This window comes from Chanos chanos, chromosome 3, assembly GCF_902362185.1.
Source record: "Chanos chanos chromosome 3, fChaCha1.1, whole genome shotgun sequence".
Taxonomy (NCBI): domain Eukaryota; kingdom Metazoa; phylum Chordata; class Actinopteri; order Gonorynchiformes; family Chanidae; genus Chanos; species Chanos chanos.
The window spans coordinates 50,230,492-50,251,945 of record NC_044497.1 but is presented as its reverse complement, the minus strand read 5'-3'; the positions used below and the strand labels follow the sequence as shown (position 1 = coordinate 50,251,945).

General features: G+C 44.6%; 1 protein-coding gene across 1 annotated transcript in view; it reads left to right on the top strand.

Annotated features, from left to right (window-relative positions):
- Window positions 1-21,454, top strand: part of rxraa (retinoid X receptor, alpha a) — a 78,860-nt gene that overhangs the window by 23,078 nt on the left and 34,328 nt on the right. The window contains exon 2 of the mRNA XM_030767474.1: window positions 451-564. Coding sequence (XP_030623334.1) covers window positions 451-564 — 114 coding nt within the window. The remainder of the gene's footprint in view (window positions 1-450; window positions 565-21,454) is intronic.

The following is a 21,454-nucleotide window of genomic DNA, read 5'->3' as shown; positions in this document are numbered from 1 at the left end:
AGGCGTTTTGGCCTTGGCCTGTCACCCAGCCCTGGGCTTTGCCATGTGGCTGCTACAGGCCTTGGGTTGCAGCATTCCCTGGGGTTCTGGGTCATTTGGAGCAGGGAAGAGCAGAAAATGTGAGAGGTCACCTGGGTCTGGTCCTGGCAGGGGGGTGGATGCGGGGGAGGGCAGACATTTGAGAGGTGGAGGAGGAGGTGGAGAAGGAGGAGACAAGATGCAGCACTCCTTAAAAGCTCCCTTTTCAGTTTAAAGGGCAAGTCTTCATCTGTACTGACAGACATGTCCAGATAATACCAGCAGACTTCCACCAGAAGACTCGTCGACCATTTGTTTTTTGTCGGCACACCAAACAAGCCGTCCCTGTATCCTGATTAACTGTTAATGTGTGATATCGTTATGAAAAAATGAGTTTCCGCTTAATAACATCATCACCTATTCACCTTCCAGGGTTCCTGAAACCCCAGTGTTCACTGGCCCCACCCCCCCAGAGAGGACGATCAGGGGAAGCCTGTTCCTGTTTTAGCGGCATGTGTCCCATTCACCAACGCCGATTATCCACAGGTAACACACGCACTGCCTCATCAGCATGCACATACAACACTACAAATGAGCCCAATATTAAGGTAACACCCTCCGCATGCTGAACAGTACCCTGTTGTTTTCAAAGTAGAAGCAAACCGAAGCCAAACTTGCACCATGTGGTAGACCTACTGACGAATGCTTAAACTTTTTGACCTCGTAACTTACTGAGATATTCACCTACCTTAAAGTTTACATTCAGGACTTAACCTGAACACAGAAATCAAACAAACTGTACTTGGAGCTTATTTTAAAGACGCTTCACTTGGTCTGGTCGCAAATAATTTATCAGTGTTATAAATAGCAGTTAGACATAGCATTTAAGAGATTTTCACTGCGCATGCTATTAGTCATGTATATGTGTCTGATCTTGTGAACTAGGGTATTATTTCGAGTAAGCAAGACACAGCTTGCATCACTGCGCACACCCTCTAGTCTGATTAGCTATGTCCCAGGCATATACCCAGATCTGCATCATGTGATTTACTGTACTGATGAACATGTTAACACTGTTACTATCAGACTACCACCAGCTCTCATCACCTTTCAGAAAACTGCTCAAGGCACTGGTGTTAAACTAACTATAGCTTAACTGTGCATTCTGAACCTGACCCCATGGTATGCAGAGAATGATGGCCAGTGCACTGACATCTTCCACTACCAGTATGTGGTCGGTTTCCTTGAATAATGGTTTTCCAATGTACAGAGTGTGACATGACAGATTCCTAGACAGCTGGGGAAGATAGAGGAATGTTTGTGGAAGCGATCTAAAGTAGTCATACAAACAACTGGATGAAAAGCTTTGAATGGATTCCGACTGCTGTGAACAGAACAGTCCTGTCATTCCCCCAAAATATCAGAGACTGGTAAAAATGTCAGATTTCACTTTATTGTATCTTCCAAAAAAGTGTTGGACTTCTCAAAAAATGGAATCAAATTGTGGCTCGTCTGCTTCACAAGTGCTTTGTGGACGTGTTTGAACAAGGTCGGTGAGGCACACAGGTTTTTGCTGTCTTTTTCGTCTGTTTAGGCATCGGAAGCTGGTGTGATTGATTGGTTGCATTTTCTACTGTCACGTTCATGCAAAGGGGTGGGTACATTTTCTTAGCAATCAGAGAGCGTCAGGTGCCTTACTGAACCTCTGTAATAAAAGTCTCTCTTTATGGGATTTGCCTGAAGGATCTTCTGACTGATATTTAATTATTCCAAGTCATCACAGTTTGGAAGGTTATTGCAATATTATCGTTAGGAGTTATGGTTGGATTCTTCCTCCCCCCCAAAAAAAAGTCCCACTGTGGTTTTGAAACACAGTGAAGTTTTGGAAGTCAGCGAGTGAGCCTGAACATTAGTTTTGATCGTTATATTGTCTTTCCACATCTCATAAAGGCAATGTCACAAAGCAGTCTTTAAAAACCCTGCATGGTGCAGAAAAGATTGCTCTTGGAGAGATGGTAGCTGTGGAAACTCTGTGGTTAAGTGTGAGGTAGTGGTGGAGGCAGGCTTAGCTGGAGTTGCTCTTTTATAGCAGTAGTAATAACCATGTTTCTAATTAGGGAATGTGTTGCCGTAAATCTCTTTGGCTGCGTCCAGAAGAGGCCATCCTCCAAACATCGTCCCACTGTAGTCGCGGTCCCAAGTCACTTTGGGAAACGTGAGGCCTTTAGGAGGGGCAGGAAGGAGAATTTGGAGAACCTCTCCAGAAGAGTTGGATCTAACGGTGATCTCCTGAACTTCAGACCGCTCACTGATGTGGTTACGCTTAGGGTCTCTGTGGTTTTACATTGTTTGGATTTTTACAAAACAAACCCTTACTGGAAAGAAGCTGTGAGAAATCTAGCATCTTGGTTTTTGCTCTGCCCTCAAAATCATTTCAAAGCAATCATTTTGTTTTTCCTTTTTAAGCTCCAAAATGTGAAAGAAAAAAAAAAAAGTTTTTGGAAATGTGTTGTATGAAGTGAGAGAGAGAGAGAGAGAGCACATGAAAACTGGGCATTGGAAGGGCCTCACAATGCGGGCCTTGTACTGTGATTTGGTCTCTCCTCACAGCGTCGAGCAGAGGAATGGAAAAGATTATCCACAGGAATGTCTGGGGTGCCCTCAAACGCAGCGGTCCGCGTGACTGGCCAATAGGAGAACGCTGCTGAGCGGCGGGCTAATTTTTTCCTGATGAACTCAGCCGCCTGCTCCATAATGGAGTCTGATTGCCAGCGCTGCACTCACATATGGTCCATGTTTTGAGAGCCCAAATGACAGGACCAATTCTGTACCAAGCTCGGGGAAAATGATTGTGGGCCCTGCCTTTGTTGTTTCATTAGACAGGGAAAGGATGAGGGGCTAGGTAGTGGAACACTATACAGCAGCGGCTTGGCTCTAAACCCCGGGTACAAAAGCGGGCTCGGTCTCTCGGCTTCTCAGTCCACCTCAGCCCAGTCAGACTCGGTTCCAGGTGTGCGGTTTGTCTTTAATGAATCACTCTTTATTGACATAACTTTGGTTAGACAAACAGCAATTACACCCAAAGCCAAGCGTTATTACTTTTCGCCACAGTCCATAACTGACTTAATTGTATTGCCTGAGTCGCAGCGCCTCTGAGTTATCTCATGTCTTTGTAAATTCTGCCAATTAATTTGGAGCTTATTTATTGTTCCGCGCACTTGGAAAGAACTTTACAAACCCATTACGCCGAGTAGCTCCAGAATTAACCCATAAATTACGGTGAAAAATCATGAGCTTGTTCTATTCATTGTGGGGTGTATGTTCTCTCATTGTTTGGGAGTCTGGAGCAGAACACAGAGCCGTGGAGCTGCAGTAAAAAAAGAAAAAAAAAAAAAGAAAAGAAAAAAAAAAACGGCATGTGGTTAGGCTCCAGAGAGAGGAGCATGTGTTCGCAGACCTTGTGGTCACGCGGGAGGGGAAGCGATTGGAGTGCAGGGTGGGGAGGTGGGGGTGGGGAGGTGGGGGTAGGGGGGGGTCGAGTCGGCTGTCGGTTCCTTGTGTTTCCCGGAGCGGGGTCCCTCAGAGGTGAGGGAGGTCAAGGAAGGAGAGCTCGTTAGCTTCGACATGTTCCACGCTCCCCTTTTTTAATTGGCCCTGGCTGCTGTCTGCATACTCCCTCACAGCTTCCTGTTGGCTCTGACGCCCGAAGGCCTTAGAGTGCTGGCGAGTGGATTACAGGGCTCAGCCTTTCGCCTCCCTCTCCGATTCATCATCGCCTGAACTCTAGCTATTTTCACGCACTTATTTATTTTACCCCAACTTTAAAAAAAAAGGTAACCCCGAATGTAAGAAATAATGATTCAGTGACCTTTTTTTTGTTTTTTTTTTGTTTTTTTTCCTGATTCTATTTTTGTTGTTGTTGTTGTTGTCATGGAGAAGCCCATGTTTTTTGCTGGCCAGGGGACTGCGGTCTGTCATCTGCAGGGGTCACGGCCGCTGTGAGAGTTCGAGTTAATTGGATTTTGAACTTCATTTTCATCAGTTATTTGATAATGTACTGGCAATGACCCAAAATCTACACCCAGCCCACCTTCACTTTTTGCAGTGATTAGCACATTCCATATGTGTGAAATATATTAAAATAGTAATTTTGGGATGAGGTGGAGCGCTCGTCTGATGAGAATGATTTCATTTGAGGTAGACTCTGAAACCTCTGCAGTCCCCTGTCATAAACCCTGGGAACAATAACACAGACTATAAACTGACGGTGATTCATTTTAATTTTTTGGAATAGTTAAGCTATTGTGTAGAAATCTGCCACCTAATTAGAAACAGCTTGCCTGCGTGTCACAGATGGAGTCACAGCTTGTGCTCCAGGAAAAAAAAAAAAGGGCAACAATTGAATCTATCGATTCGATCGTATTTCTAATTTGTTGCAGCGGCGCTATTGGTAATATTGGCGTTCAATCATCTGAGGTTCAGATTTGAATAAACCCTGTTTTTTTAAAAAAAGGCTCTATAAGCCCCGCACCACACAGTGTAGACATTCTGTGCATTGTGCTTGGTCAAGCGTTTCATCTACTGGTGCTGCCTGAAAGAGCTGCGGTCTGAGAGAAGAAGGGAGAGAATAAGAGAGAGAGAGAGAGAGAGTGTGAGAGAGAGAGAGAAAGAGAGAGAGAGAGAGAGAGAGAAAGAGAAAGAGAGAGAGAGAGAGAGAGAGAGAGAGAGAGAGAAAGAGAAAGAGAGAGAGAGAGAGTGAGAGAGAGAGAGAGAGAGAGAGAGAGAGAGAGAGAGAGAATGAGATAGAAAGACTTTCCGCTCTGTGAATGTTTACTCTGATGGTGTGCCTGTTCTCTCCCCGCTGCAGCCGTGCATGTTAGCCTCAAATGACCACGGCAGAGAAAGTTGCACTTCGACCCACATAGCTCGACATAAAGACACTTTTGTTGATGTCCTTGTGTTGGTGTTCAGAGCACAGCATTTATGTTTGTGTGAATTTCGCCCGCCAGTTCGTACGTAGTTCGAAAAACAAAAACAGCTATGTCTTAGCTTTTCTGATTTGGCGGCGATTCGCTGTCGGTCGTGTCAGCATATGTTTAGTGAGACTGCGGCTGTCAGAAGGCTGACGGTGCACACGTGTAAATATGTACATATGCGCGTGCACATGTCTGAGCGTGTGTGACCTCGAAGGGGTGAATCCACCGACCGTCTGGAAAGGCGAGCAATGTGTTGCCACTTTTCCTCCGACTCCTCCTGGAGGGGGAAGGATTCTCCCAGCCACGGGTAGACATGTGCCAATCAGACACCGCATAGAGAGGGGATCCCATTGGCACAATGAGGCAGCAGCCATCCGTAGCGGGTCAGGAGAAATCAGAGCGACTAAGCCCTTGATAACTCTCTGAGCTTTTAATCTTGCCACAGTAACCATCACAGTGAAATGCTATCTCATTGTCCCAGAGACCAAGTGTGGGGGCGGGCAGGGGGAGGGGGATTGGAGGGGGGGGGTAGTGGACGACAGCAATGCCACTCTCACAGTACATCAGACCCTCTCGGTTACGGAGTCTTTTTCATCCATTCCCTTTTCATTTCATTGCTCTCCATTTCTCATTAATGATTAACTCACTGTGTTTAAATGATAGTGTCTGTTGGCTCAAGATCTGAAGGCCCAATTAAGCATAATTAAGCAAATTGTCCTGTTACCATTCTCAAGATTTTCCATTGCTGTTTATTGTTATTCAGTCAGGCCTTTCAGGGTCTTCCTTTAAAATGTACATGAGCATAAATCAACTTCATGAATATTAATGAAAAGTATATGTTTTCCTTGGATTAGAATGTTGCAGTCAGTTATTTTTTGTTTCTTTGTGCCCTGCAGCAGGACTGTAATCAGAAAAAGAGACGCCCTTGTTCATAAATTAGTATTTCAGAATATGTGTTGGCTCAGGAAAGATAATGTGAAAGGAGTCTACAGGCATTGGAAGGCCATTGGTCAAGTGTCGTTCAAGTTTTGTTTTAAAGTGAAGGTTTTTTTTTTTCCCCATTTTATTTTTGTAGTGGTGTGCGGTGCCAAACGTCTGTCAACTGGAAGGGATGGTAACCAGCCGATGTCTGTCAGGATAAAACACGTACATAAAATAAAAACAAATAAAATCAAAACAATGCTATTTACTTGGCTTCTTAACTGTTTTTGGATCACTGTGAGGGTAAGATAAAAATAGCATAGATCTTAATATATAGGAATGTCATTCGCCTGAAAGCTTTCTTTGTCTGTCTTCATTCTGCTTTCACAACATCTAGATGTCGTCCATCTGGACAGACTAACAATAGTGGACCCTGAGACGCAGTAAGGCTATTGCAAAAGGAAAAAGTCAGTTTGGTTGATTTATTTATTGATTTTTTATTTTTTTTAATTCCTTTTGCACCAATACGTGCACAGCTCCTCACACACGGATTGCAGCGGTTGCGCCTGGAGTCATTTATTATCTGTGACCAAAAAAAAAAAAAAAAAAAAAGAAAAACTTTTTTGGCTTTTCCTCTGTATAATGTAACTGGACCTCAGAATGTTGTTTGGATGTGCTCCTGGGTTGAAGTCATTTGAGTCTAATATGCACGAGGCCAGTGCTGCCAGAGACAACAGGATGTTCCGAATCAGAGCCCTTCCACCCAGATCCCCCCCCCCCGTGCGCTCTTGAGTTTTCCTGAACGTTTATACCATCCATAGCGCTGATCTAACCACGTATCTGTGGACGAGAAGCTCGTCTGGAAAGCCCAAAGATGCAGATTAGAGCAATACTGCTGAATCCAATTTGTGATGTTCAGATGAGATTCTATCTCCATTGGGACCGTCGGTGCAATATTTAATCCGTAATCAAAATAAACCTTTTAATTCTCTCGTTTACAGAACTGCATTAATACGCTCTTTCACCTTTCACTGTATGGATATGCGAGTCCTATGTGCAGATCACATGCTTTTTTTTTTTTTTTTTTTTTTTTCGCCCTTTCCATCTGTCCTGTCGTTCGCTGTATCTTTTTTTTTTTTCTTTTCTTTTTTTTTTTTTTTTCTGTCGGTGAAGTGGACCATGTGCGGCCCAGCAGTGGTCAGCAGGCTCAGGTGTGTTTGGAAAGGGAGGGAGACCTTACGGTCAGTAAGCTCCCGTCTGCCACATTGGGAACATGAAGGGCAAGAGGAACTACTGATCATCTGATTCTTGGAGTCTCCCTTAGGGGAGAAAGGGGAGCTGGGCGGGTGGGGATTGGGGGGGGGGGGGGGGGGGGGGGGGCACAGGGAACGGAGGGGCTGTCGGTATTTTGACGCTAAAGCGATCAGACACGCTTGGCATTATAGCCTGCTTCACGGTGGGTGTAGGGGAGGGGAAGCCAGAGCGAATGCTTGATCCGAATGTCACCACAGCCGATCTCATGAAGTGGAAGGTCAGCACCAGAGCACCTGCCACCCGGGTGGTGGGACTCGATCACCCGCCCACAGCACCGGCTGGGCCATGGCAGCTCCACCTCAGACCCCCAAGGTCAGAGAGGTCACACTGAGATGAAGGGCATCTGAGGACAGAGACTTAAGGCTGAAGCTCTGTGACCTTGGAATGTCACATAAACCCAGCAACACAGCCATCCAAGTGTGCTAATACGGAGCAAAGCATTGTGGGATGTAAGGTAGACTGGGACAGAAGTGTTGCTGGCTACCCACGTGCCGCTCCTTAGAGAGTTTTTTGGGCAGAGGGGGTGTGGTGGTGGGATTGTACTGTAGCAGAGGCTAATGGAAATACCTTGTTTGGACCTGTTTGCTGTTCAGGGAAGCACTACTGAGCCGGGAGAAGAGGAAAAAAGACTACAAGCTTAGTTGTGAAAAATCTCCTGGAAAGGGGATGGAAACATTGAAGGGCTATGCCAGTGCTGTGACAGTAACGGTCTTTTCGTTCTCTCAGGATTAATGTTTTGGGCATGGGGTGCTGTAATTTTTTTTTTCTTTTTTTTGTTCTTTTTAGAAGACTACCCAGCTCCCCCTCTCTCCCTCTCTCTCACTTTATGCAGTCTTTGCGGACAGCAGCACTCTGGGCTTTTTCCTGGGTAACTCTTGCAGAAAGCTGACCTTTAGTACTCACTTGTGACGTTTGGCTAATGCTTCCGTTTGTGTATGGGAGGCAGAGTGGAGCTGGTGTGACAGAGCGAAACAAACGCCACAGGGCCAGCATGTCCACAAGTCCATTACAGTCACTGACATTGAGCTAATTGACTGACATGGCTATGTAATGAAGTGTACATGAAACTAAAAGGGAGAGGGAAGGAGAGGGGACAGACAGATACAGTTAGAGGCTTAGCCACAGGAGGATAAGGCAAAGTCAACCAAATAAACTTATTTGATCATTTACTCCTTTTATCTTTTTCATACTTGGGTAACAGCTTTTTTTTTTTTTTTTTTTTTAAAGAAGAGCTCCTTGTCTGGCATTTTCACTGTTTCTCACGTCAGAAAGTTGAAGGTAGTAATACGTATCAAAATCTTTTTTATCCGGCAGTATAATGGACTATTGAAATCCTGGTTTGTTTCAAAGTCCTTGACTGGCAGTTGCACTTCCCTGTTGCCATGTAACACAGAGAAGTTGCTCAGGTTTCTCTGACTGTGGGCGACGGCGTTCTAGAACATTCATAGACGGACCACGCACCACACAGCTTCTCTTTCACCTTTTCTTTTCCCGAGCTCTCCCTACATGCCCCGTGTAGAGCGATCTGGAGAAGCCTCTCCCAGGAAAGGGTTAACGGTGTCTACGTGACCGTAGCGGAGCGGCACAAGCTAAGTGGTTATGAAACCGCCTAGTTGTCTCGGAACATTTTGTCCCTATCTGCTAATGCTCGTCAACTGAAGATGTCCAACCACTGGCTAAACAATGGGATTTTGAAGAGAAGCTTAGCATAAAGAGTAGCCTACATAATGCTTTCCCTTTTTGCTGCACATTGTTCGTCCAGTCTGTGTGGGTGTGCGTGTGTGTGTGTGTGTGTGTGTGGGTGGGTGTGCGTGCATGTGTGTGTGTGTGTGTGTGTGTGTGTTTGTGTGTGTGTGTGTGTGTGTGTGCGTGTGTGTGTGCGTGTGCGTGCGCGCGCAGTCTTGATTCCTTCAATCTCTATCAGAGAGTGGGCAACTGTCATTCCAGCTGTGCCAGCAGCATTGCAGGGCCAGTCCCGTGTGTTGTGCTGCTGGATGAATACGAAAGCTGAGTCGTGGCTTTGTCCTCAGCATGCTGTCGCACTCCTCTTTTGTGGTCTGTCGTTTTTTTTTTTTCGAGAATATCCAGAGTGTCTGCCAACAGATTAAGAGCCATCTCCCCAGATTATTTATTTATTTGTTTGTTTTTTTTTACAAAGTTTTGTGTCAGAAATAGAGACTGTAACTGAAGTACATAATTGAGTCGTATTTGTGTTTATTTAACACCTCCTGACCATCTGTTCCTGTGTATTGTGATATGTGGCGGACGCATGAGTAAGAGCTGTATGATTACACAACAGAGCCAACGCAAGTCCCTTTATAGCTCCGTTTCATCTGACACCACAGTCGCGCTCGCAGCTCAATTATTCAAAGCCGGTGAGCGCTCATCTGATACCGGGGTATCAGCGACGGAGCGGGGTCCGCCGTGGATGCGTAACGGCCTCACATCTGGACCCCGAGCGGCAGCGGGCTCTCGGATACACATGAATAGTGATCACCGAATGTTTTGCTGATCCCGGGCAAGATCACAGGTGACTGGGTCACAAAGCATTACCACGGGGACGGCCTCCTCCCAACAGCAATGGACCAGAGCGCTTTCCCTCCATCTAACTCCATTTTCTTTCCATCTGCTCCAAGTCTTTCAAACAGAAAACAATAATCGCTGCTTTTAAAGGACGTGAAATGGTCAGGATAGAGGCACTTTGCGTTCGCGCTCGTCTCTGTCGTGCTGCTCGGCTCTCGGGCGGTCGTGCTGGCTTTCGTCGACGCGAGCTCTATCTGTCGCTGACAGGTCGCAGGTGATAAAGAGCCGAGATTAAAATGTTCAGCCGTCGTGCAGCATTCAAGGTGATGAAATATTGCATAAAAGGGCTGATGTACCCCCCATCCAGAATAACACGTCCTTCAAGAGTTGCATGACTGAGTAAAATGCAATGAGGACATTCTACCGAAGCATGGTTAATGTTAAACCGGTTCTGGTTCCCATACATCTCTATATGTTCACGTCACCGGTGTTTAATGTAAACAGTCCTCTTTTTTTTGAGGTGAACACATCTCTGACAACATTTACTCAATAGACACCTTTTCTTATTATGTCTGATCTTTAAATGGAAAACGCTCTAGCTCTGGTTTTAAATGGAAAACGCTCTAGCTCTGGTTTTCTCATTCTCTGTATCTGTCTGCGACCACAGGGTGCCTGCATGTTTTTCTCTCTCTCTCTCTCTCTCTCTCTCTTTCTCTGTTCTCTCAGCACGTTGCTGCCTCACCTGTTGATGGCAGACTCACACGCTAACAGTGAATAAGCCTGTGAACTCCATTTTACCAGAACATGAAAAAGTAGTCAGATTATACGTTCTTGGCTAATTACGAGTCAAACATACTCAACGTCAGCCTCCTTTCAGACTCATTCGCAAGGAAATAGGGCTTGTTAAAACTTGAAATACGAATGAACTTAAACATGCTCCAACTCCAACATGGAGAACCTAGTTTTATTTGTGTAGAATTAATGACTTAAATGTACTTGCTGAGGGCTGACAAGTTTGGAGATTTTTCCTGATTTTTAAGAACGCGGCCCATTTCAAAAGAAGATTCACCTGTCTGCTTTCCATTCATTCTTCATTAAACCATCTCGAAACTAACTAACACGTTCTGGCAACCTTAAATTCACGCCCTCCTTCTCCCACTCACGCACACAAGCACGCGCGTCAAAGAAAACAATTTCCCACATAGGACGTTTTATGTACACAGGGCTGACACATATACAGTATGCCACATATTGCCAGAGCGACGCGCCTCCTCTTGCTTGTCAAGCAGGCGTTTGTTTGAAGCGTGTTAGTGTTGAATGGACTCTGTCATGGAGGACTGGAACGTGTCTGCACATCGTTAATTGTGTTTGCGCTATAAGAAGTCCGTGGCGTAAGTGACACTCATTGTTTCTGTTAAGCAGCAGTTGATCACGGTCCTCTCCACAGAGGTCCATGTTTAACGTGGTGCTTGCCAGCAGTGTATTGGAGTGTATTTTTAAAGCCCCGTTCCAGGAGTGTGGGTCCCATTGCGACACTCTTCAGGAAGAGAGGGGCTTAAGCCTTCCTGTTTATGCTGAGAGAGAAAGGAAGAGCCAGAGAAGTGAGAGGAAACACAAACATTTTACACACATACACACGCACATGCACACGTACACACACATGCATAACCGTGCACCTACACAGACCTATATGCTCCCATGTGTGAACAGATAAGCATAGATCCTTCTGAATGCAGAAATTCACAGTGGATGAACAGTAAGTTGGCTGATACCACTGTGGTCCTTACTAGTGTCTCATAACTTAAAGCAAATAGGCTTGCTGGTTCCTAATTTTTGTCCACGGTTTTTCAAGCTAATTAAATACAGTAATCGGTTAATAAATTATTAAGAGGTTATGGCAAACCTCATCTGATCTGTTTGGCCTTTCTCTGCTCAACAGGTGTCACAGTTTTGTTGCTTATTTATAGAGCTAATTACCGAGGGAAAGAGAAAGTTAGAGAGAAAGGGGGAGAGGAGGGAAAGAGAGAGAGAGAGGGAGGGAGCGAGAGAATTAAATTCTCTCTCTGTAACAAAAGGCAGGAGAATCCTCAGAGTTAGGGGTATAGCAGACAGTGCCGAGATGAGCTGACAGAGGCTTTCACAGATTAAGTGTCTTAGTGAAGGCAAAGAGTTACTCTGGACTGCTAAGTCAATAGTGGACTACATGCTTTTGATGTTGCTTTTTGTTGATGGAATGAGTGCAGATTGGTTTGAAAGACATTAACCTTTGCCTTCTGGGTAATTCCCATTTATCTTGCATCATTGTGCAGCTGATTGGTCGAGCATACAGTGAGCTTTGAGCTAATGGGGACATATGAAAGCACAGTTCCCTACAGTTTCTGAGTAAAAGGAGGAAAGCATGACTGTTTTTCTCTCCTGTTCAAGTCCATATAATTTCATTGCTCCTGGCGGATGTGTTTTTTTTTCTATTAAACAGGACGTTAGAGTTAGACAGAGACACTATTGTGTATTACTTGAATCATGAATCGAACTGTCGTCCCATACAACCCTGACGTAAGGTCAGAGGTTAGGCAATGCCATGGTGTGTCCGTTCAACATAGTGATTACATACGAACAAACGCCCCTTTTAAGGTGACGGGAACTGCTACAAATCATTTGTGCGTGCCATATATTGAGTGGGTTTGAGTTGGGTTCAAAACGTTGTGTGTTTTGAGCAAAGTAGCTCAAGTTTTATTGGTGACAACTCAATAATTATTAACTGTGAGTTATGAGAGAATGAAAGAGCAAGATGTGTGTAATTTGTTTCTTTTTACTGGAAAACGCAACCATGTGTATCCTTGTCAAATTACAGTACTTTTTGTGAAGAAATGTGCATTCATTTTTAGTTTTTTACTCCACACCTCCACTGTAAAAAATAGATTGAAGTAGGTATTCAAAACAACATTTTTAAGACAGAGCAATAGTTTTACTTGTTTTCTTGTTTCCTTTGAATAACTTACAAATGTACCGTAAAAGAATATCTTCTTCATACCGTGTGTGTGTGTGTGTATGAGAGAGAGAGAGAGAGAGAGAGAGAGAGAGAGAGAGAATGAGAGCTTTGCGAAGGATAGCGAGAGTGAGTGTTCAGTTCGTAGAGATTAGCGGCAAAGCTAATCACACAGGGATTAAGCCATTGGTGAGTGTGACATTTAACACGCTGAGTTCTTACGGTTTGGCCATGTCACCTAACACAGAGCCCCCCCGCCAGGAGCAGCATGCTGGACTGCTTGACTCAGCACACACTCTGTCAAACCGGGCCAGTGTCAGGATGACCTTTAACCTTTTTTACCTCCCGACTGTTCCTCCGTTCGGGCCGCCTGAGCGTTAAGACAGGTTCGTAATGGTGATGGAGGGCACCACGTCTCTCCATCTCTCTGCAGCGTTCAGAGGAGGAGGTGGGGGTGGGGGGGTGGGGTGTAGTATTCTTCAGGGGTTTGTGGGAACCCACTGATAAAGAGTCCAGCCCTAATCCCTCTTAAGGCATGTCTGTGAGACAGCGCTGTACACACGGCCCTTTTGTGATCATTAAGGCTGTGAATTTTGGTGTGTGTGTGTGTGTGTGTGTGTGTGGTAGGAGGTCTCTGTACTTTAGAGAGGTAATACGGCTGTGTTTTTTTTTAAATCTCTGCAGCTTTTCTATGCATCTATGATTATCCATTCTTCATAACCAGGGTATTGTTATACATAGCACTTTCATATTTTACGCTTAATTTGAATCACGCCTCTAGATCACAAGTTTCTTATTGTATTCCATATTCCTGCACTGAAGATACATAGACCCTTTTTTTAAAAAAAAGAAATCTTTTAATATTTTATAATACATCAGTATTAATATAATTCTCTATTAATGTCATCTTTAATCATTTCTAGACTTAGTATTATAGTGAGTATATAATAGCCCAGCGCATCCACACAAGGCTCTCTGTTTTTCCACAGGCTTTACTGGAATTTGGAGTTCATCTTGTTTTGCTGCTTTACGAGTCTGAGTCTATGCCTGTAATTGAGGTTATGGGTGATTAAACTCTCCATGCCCTACAGAATCCCCCAGCCAGCTATCACTCTTTGTCATGGAGGATCCTCTCCATTCAGCCTCCACCCCCATGTACTTGAAACTGATTTAGGCAGCCTGAAATGGTGCATGTGTGTATGTGTGTGTGTGTGTGTATGTGTGTGTGTGTGTGTGTGTGTGTGTGCGTGCGCGCCCAGATCTGTATTTCAGAGCAGGCATTCTAATGGACAGAACTGATGCATGTATGAGTTTCTATTTGTGTGCGTGTTTTTAGATGTAAAATGTCTTGAGACGCTGCACCTAGGTTCAAAGTGTGTGTGTGTGTGTGTGTGTGTGTGTTTGTGTGTAGGGGTGTGAATAAATGTTGCTGCATGTGTGTGTAAATGAGCATGTCTGTATCTTTGTATGTGCATACGGGAGTGTGTTGTAGAGGGAGATGGTGGCGGGGGGAGGTGGGGGGAGGTGGGGAGGAGTTGCTTGCTGGCCTAATTGGCACGTTCATCTCCTCTCAGTGGGTGGGATGTGTTGGAACCCTGCACGTCTTATCTGCAGGGCCAGTGAATGACCGTAAGGGAAACTGTCCTCCTCTTTCTCTCACCCTCTCCTTCCCTCTCTCTCTCTCTCTCTCTCTCTCTTTCTCTCATTTTCTCACTGTGGTCGGTGCAATTGTGCTGGACTCCCTCTCTGAACCACTGTTGTCTCCTATGCCTTCTCTGTTTTGATTTTGGGGAGCGAGGAAAGGGAAGAAAGGGAAGGGAGCAAGTCTGACTAGCTGCACTGGGGAATCTCCATCAGTATCCCACAGTCCTCTGCTTCTTCCCTCATAAAGAAGTCATGCACAGGAGAGTACTGTACTCTTTAAGGGATGGATATTTTGTTTGTGATGGCTGATCTGTAGCTTGTGTAGACTGGAATAGATTTGCGTGCATGTGTGTGTGTGTGTGTGTGTGCGCGCGCGCACACATTTAGCTCGAAGCTCTTATGGTGGGTTCAGTAAGCCATACATGAGGAGGTCGCTCCAGGTCACAACTTCTCTATGATCTTTGCGACAGTGTGTAATGACTTTAACATGCACTCTCTTATCAGGTCACACAGCAGGACCCAAACAATCGAGGGTGGCTATAAATTGGTACAGTAAGTGTACTCGCACTCTTCAAGTGATTTCGTTTTTCATGTTGAAATGACTCGATTTAATGGCTTTAAATCTCTTTTTCATCTAAGATCGGGTTCTCTGATATGTGTGTCTTCTTCTTGATAACACCACTAGATGATCTGTGTGTGTGTGTGTGTGTGTGTGTGTATGTGTGTGTGTGTGTGTGTGTATGTGTGTGTGTGTGTGTGTGTGTGTGTGTGACAAATCAAGTTAGAAGCGTCTCCAGCCTTTTAAAGATGCTTACTGCAAAGCAAAGAGGAAAACTCCCATGACTTTTGTGGAAAAACCCTGGTGAAAGCTCCTCTTTAACATCCTGCTGCCTTGCTGTGTTTGTTGGGCACCTGCCAGCCAAAATGGAAAAGTGAGGAAGTCAGCAGCCCCCATGTTTGCTGTGTTCCAGTGATGGGACTGATTGTTGATGCGTTTGTGAGGCCTGGTACCCAGGTGGTCCAGAGTCTTTGAGGGCAGGATCTACACCCCCCCCCCCCCCCCCCCCCCCACACCCCACCCCCCAGCAAGGCTACAAATCGCCCACAGACATCTCTGGCATAAGCAACTACAAACTCTCAGTGGTGCTAGAGTACCCTCTAACCAATCAGAACTCTTGGGCTATGGGCACATTCTTCTGAGCCAATGAAAAACACCTGCCTCAGTTGTCACCCAACGTGCCAGTCATAACATCTAATTCATTTTGTGCATTTCACCGAGCCAATAATAACAGACCGGGCATGGACACCATGAGCCTCGAAGGGAAGGGGCATGAAATATGGATTTTACACAGAAAACAACCGCCACTCTAGAGTAAGGCCATATTGCATCATGAGATCCTGCTTTTCTGTTTGGAAAAACAACCCTAAATAAGACTGAGAAGTCATTGTTTTAAAGTGAGCAATGAAAATGTGACTCACGTAGTTGCCACTTCAAAAACATTTGCAGTTGATGTCAAAAAAAAAATATAAAAGAAGAAGAAAAAAAGAGTTTTGAAGCTGAGCTGTGCGTGTGTGAGAGTGTGAATAAGTATAGATGTGTTTCTGGGAAAGAAAGTGAGGGAATGAACTTTATGTATTATTAAAAAAATATATGCTTACGTCCTTGTTCTAATAAAATCAAAACAGTCCCTTTAGGACACTGAAAGAGCAGGGCTCTGACTTAACGTCAGCAGCCTTCCACATTTAAACTTGAGAACAAGCTCCATGATGTCATCTCTCTCTCTCTCTCTCTCTCTCTCTCCCCTCATCACTTCTTCATGAAAAACAGACAGAGCACCTGCTGCCGTCCAGCCCAGAAGAAGTCAGGATAATGATGCATTTAGACAGGTCAAGCTTTCAGCAGCACGTACATCCAAACACTTATGCATTCTGTACGCTGTCCTACACAGACTCTCCCACCGTTAGTCTTTTTCAGTCATCAACCCCCCCCCCCCCCCAAAAAAAAACCCAACTCCTTTATATCTTAATGCTACATTCCTAAAGAACGAGGCAATGGGTAAGTGTCAGCCCGACTAAACTAAATAGCTTAAATATTTCACTAGATTTTATGAGTCAGTGGCGAAAGCTAAGAGATCTCTGCTGAGTTCATATGAGGTTATTCATATAACAGCGATATAAAAGGGAACAGCATGAGATGTCGGCTACCTCTTAAGGGTTTTTTTTTTGTTTTTTTTTTTTTTTGAGTGGTGTGATTGATTATGTGTTTTAACGGTTAGGATTGTTAATAAGGTATCATTGTGTAAAGAAAGTGGAGAGCTAATTGGAATTGAATTGCTTTTATAATGCAGAACACAAAAGGCCTAAAAGTCAGCATTCATACAGCATCCGCACGCAACTTAAAAGAAACTCACTCTGAACTCAGTTTATCCCACATCTCGTGGGAGTCCTTCCCTCTGATGAGAGAGAAACGGAACAAGGGAATGGTCTTGAGAGAACGAGTGAGAGAGAGAGAGAGAGAGAGAGAGGGAGAGAGAGAGAGAGAGAGAGAGAGAGATCAGAAAGCAGAAAAATGTTCACTGTTTTGATCCCCTTCTGGCATATCTCCCATATTCAAGTCTGACTCCATTGACTAAAAACCATGATGAGGATGACGATGATGACGACCGTTATAATCTCGGGAAAAAATGAAGGTGGCATCTCTCAGGCATCATCTGACTGAGCTGAGGGAAAGATTTAAAAAATCAAAAACACCCCCAACCCCCCACCCCCGCCCTCCATTTAATCTCATTCTGCTCACGATCTCTCGTCTCTTGACCATTATAATCTGTCTAATGAGCTGCACGTCACACCGCGTGAACTGGCTGTTAACAGACTTTTACTTTTACTCTTAAACTTTAATTTATTTCTACTTGAAATCTGAGGGATGTGATGTAAATATGATTTAAATATCCCATGGTGCAGTATTCCTTAACCCAAGTGTTCTCTGTGCTTTGCACCTTTTTTATATTGGCACTGTGCTGCCACACCTCTTTCAACTCATCAGCCAATCATGTGCAGAACTGTCCAAAGGCAGGATGTACTTGAGTACTGCTGTTAGCATTTGAATTTGTTTCTAGCTTGCACTGAAGAGTTTTGAGTCTAGATTAGAGTTTTAGTTTCAAACAAACGTCAGTCTCTTCCCTATTGCGTTTGAACACATATAATGTCTGTCACACTATCTGCTGGAGAGTTTCTGTGTGAATCACTGGTTGTGATTCTTTGTTTTGTTTTTTTTCTTCATGTGAATAGACAGTCTACGTGCATTATATATACATGAAAATACAGCAGGATTTCTTAGTGAAACTTCATCCCCCTTCTCCTGTGTTTGTGCGTGCTTGTGTGTGTGTGTGTGTGTGTGTGTGTGTGTGTGTGTGTGTGTGTGTGTGTGTGTGTGTGAGTTTGTGTGTGTGTTTGAGGGTGGGGAGGTGTCATCTCCTAATTTATAAGAAAAATATACAGCCCTCTCTAATACTGATTGTTTGTCTTGGATGTACTGTCCTTGTGGGTTTCATGTTGTTGTTTGTTACAAGTTGAGGGATGATGATGGGAGAAGATCCCAACCATACTCTCCTCAATGAGACAGACAGACAGACACACACACACACACACACACACACACACACACACACTCTCACACACACACACACACACACACTCACACACACGCACACTTACTCACTGCCCCCCTGTTGCGGCACACACGTTCCCCCTGGTTTGTAAAGGCCTCTTCCTGCCGCACGTAGACACATAGTTTCCCAGAGCAGACCCCCTCCTCAAACTCGCCCCAAGGGTCTGAGGAACTGCAGTCTCCTTTTCCGGGGAGGAGGAGGAGGGAGGGGGGCAGAAGAACCCACCCCAAGGCCCCCTCATTTCTTTAGCAGCAGGCCAAGAGCCAGATCATTCTGCATTTGTGTTTCATTATAGAGACCCTGAGCTACACAGAAACAGAGAACAAAAGAATAATAATCATAAAAAGGAGGGAGGAAAAAAAAAAAAAAGATTTCAAAGGCTTGTTATGTGGTCAATAAATTCTGGCTTTTCACTGAAAGAACTTCTATACTTTCTCGTCTTGAAAAACCGTAATAGGAACCAGCTTCTTGTGCTTCTTCCGACACAAATTGAAAAGGATCTGTTATCCTAAATCACACATAAACATATCAGGCTTTGCGAAGAAAGAAATTACACTTTTTATGGACCATGATACTATCTCACTAAAGCAACCCCTATAAGGATAGAGTGTAGAGTAACATCTGCTTTTTGACGTAGGCAAGAACACACACACACACACACACACTCACACTTAGCTTACAGTCCATTTAAAGAAGACTTAAAATCACACATGCTTTTTTTCTGTCACTTAAATAATGAATGCTGTTGTAGTCTTCAGTGACATTCATACAGAGGAATTATCGTTCATTTGCATGAATTAACATCCATTCCCTCTCAGTGTACTGAAAAGTTGTAAATCAGGGCTTGGCCTGACCAGAAATAGACCATAGCCCACAATCACAGACACACAGCACAGAGGAAGTGACAAATTCCACAGTGCAGTGCCACCATTGCATGGACAGTCTCTTATTGTCAAATGATTGACAAAAATTAATTCACCAATTTGGAATCAGTGCACCTCAGACCCAAACACATCTAATGCTCGTGTGGTTACAGACATGTAAAACCAGGCTGAGTTTCTTCTAAGTCCATATCTTTCCTTCTGTCATAGTCTGGTTTTGTTTCCCCCTTTTTTTTTAAAAAAAATTCATTTATGTCTCGCAAACCCATTGAATAGAAGCAGTGTTGTTGCAGCGAGGGCTTCTGGGATGTGTAAAACGTCCATGCCAGACCACCAGACTCCCCTCACTCCTCATAAAGAGGCCCACATCTCACCGCGAAAAGGAAGCTCGACAAACCAAAAGCACTAACTCCGGCAAACAGCTTTTCTGCCAGCCCAATCCATTCTTACCTTGTTGTTTTTCTGCCATTAGCGCCGCGTACGTGTTTTTTTTTTTGCCTCGCCACTTCGCAACAGAGGAGAGTTGTGCAAGATCGTGTCTGAGGGGAGACGAGATTAAGGCGGGCGAGCGTGTTTGTTGCGTGTTTTCAGGCGTCTTTGAATTAATTCACGCGCTGCGGTTTCGTCTCCACAGGTTGCATAACTTACCGAAGGCCCAAGCTACCCGTTGCATCTAAACGTCTCTTATTTCCAGGGTTACATATTTATGTGACAGGGAATACGGGTAACAAACGGCACAGCCAAAACCTGTGCCGTGGATAAGGTGCGGTGAAATGCTCCCTGTCCCGATAATACGGAACTTTGCCTTTTTCAGTCCGTCTTCTGAGCAATGGGAGGGAAAAAGGGGTTGATCATCAAGGGACAGCGCCTTAGGACTCGCTATCAAGTAGGATTTAGTTGTAGACTTCAAAGCTGCCTTCTTAGATCCTCAGGTCCACTCAATGTTCCACAAAGCCCCCGGGCAGCCCGTGTGTTTTGTGGCATATTAACCGTGTGTTGCGGCGTCTGCTGACGAGGTAATGAGGCCTCGGTGAGCCTAGAGCAGAGCCAGTCAGAGATGTAATCACGGTCTCTGGGAAGAACGCCACAGGTTGGCTGGGTAATTACGTTTCATGTCATGTTCCGCTCTCGCTCTAATCAAGTCCTCGATTGTCAGACGGCACTACAGAGCAGATTTGGTCGGCGCGGTGACGGGCACCGCTATAGACTCCCTGGTTAGCAGATGATAAAATAAGCATGCAGCTCCCGCTAGACTCATTTGATTTTTTCCCCGACCCTCACGGAGAGACACGGGGAGATGTCGTACCTCCTTCAGAAAAGTCCACAGGGACTCAGCTTTGAGAGAGAAAGCACGATTTTAACAAAGTCTTGAGTGAGGGAGGTAAGCAATAGACAGGGAGGATGTTGTCGTAGGGTTTTGTGTGTGTGTGTGTGTGTGTGTGTGTGTGTGTGTGTGTGTGTGTGTGTGTGTGTGTGTGTGCGTGAGCGCGCGCGCGCTTGCGTGTACCTGGATGGTACCAAACTTGTCTTACTTTGTAGTTTTCATTGTATATCTATATTGAATGAGATAATGAGATATGCCTCCCAGCAGCCCAGTGAAAACTTATTACTGTGGTTGTGTAACCAATGACAGTCAATATTCATTCTGAAATTGCAGAAGCAGAACTGGTATAATAGAGCTAAGTGCTGTGGTAATTTCCTTTTAGGCAAATGAACTGATTATTGATTTCATTTGAGTTGATATTTTATATTTAAGTTTCACGTAACTTGAATCAGAAGTCACTGAGGTGAAGTTTTTTTTTGTTGTTGTTTGTTTGTTTGTTTGTTTGTTTGCTTCAAAATAACAATTCAAATCCCAACGCAGCAAAACGACCGATAAGAGGTGCAGTTCCTCATTAGGCTTTCTCACTAATAGTAGACACTAGGCTCTAATTATGGTTTTGTGTTGTTTTCCCAGCCGCGCGTAGGTTGGCTCAGACAGTACCTCCATATCAGCGCTGAGCTAAAAGAACAATTAGGCCATATCAGGGGGCAAGAGTGTTGGCAGCAGAGTCAGAAGAGAGATAGCAGCTCTTATCTGCTGCTTATCTACTCTGCTCTTCAACCATCTGCATCTCCTGTCTTTTCTCCTCTCTCCTCTATAAACAACGCATTTTACTCCTACAGTAAACACCTCTTTTTCTCATATTGATATCCTAATTACGAGAGAAGGGGGGGAAATAAAAAAAACAAAAAAAAAACAGATTTGAAATCCTCACAGAGCTGAACCCTGGACTAAAAGAGTTCTGTGAGCCGACGCGTGGGAAAAATGTTATGCCCACATTCAGAATCTTTAACAGTGGGCTGTAATTTACCACCTACGTGGATGGCCTGGGTGGCCATCGCAGTCTCTGTCAGGCAGTTATCATGCACTCAGTTTCTTCTTTTTTTAATGCGTGTGTTATTTTCTGTACAAGTTTATTCACATTCTTGATAGAGGCCCCACCAGGCAGATGAAACCAGGCCAAGACAGAAGAATCTCTT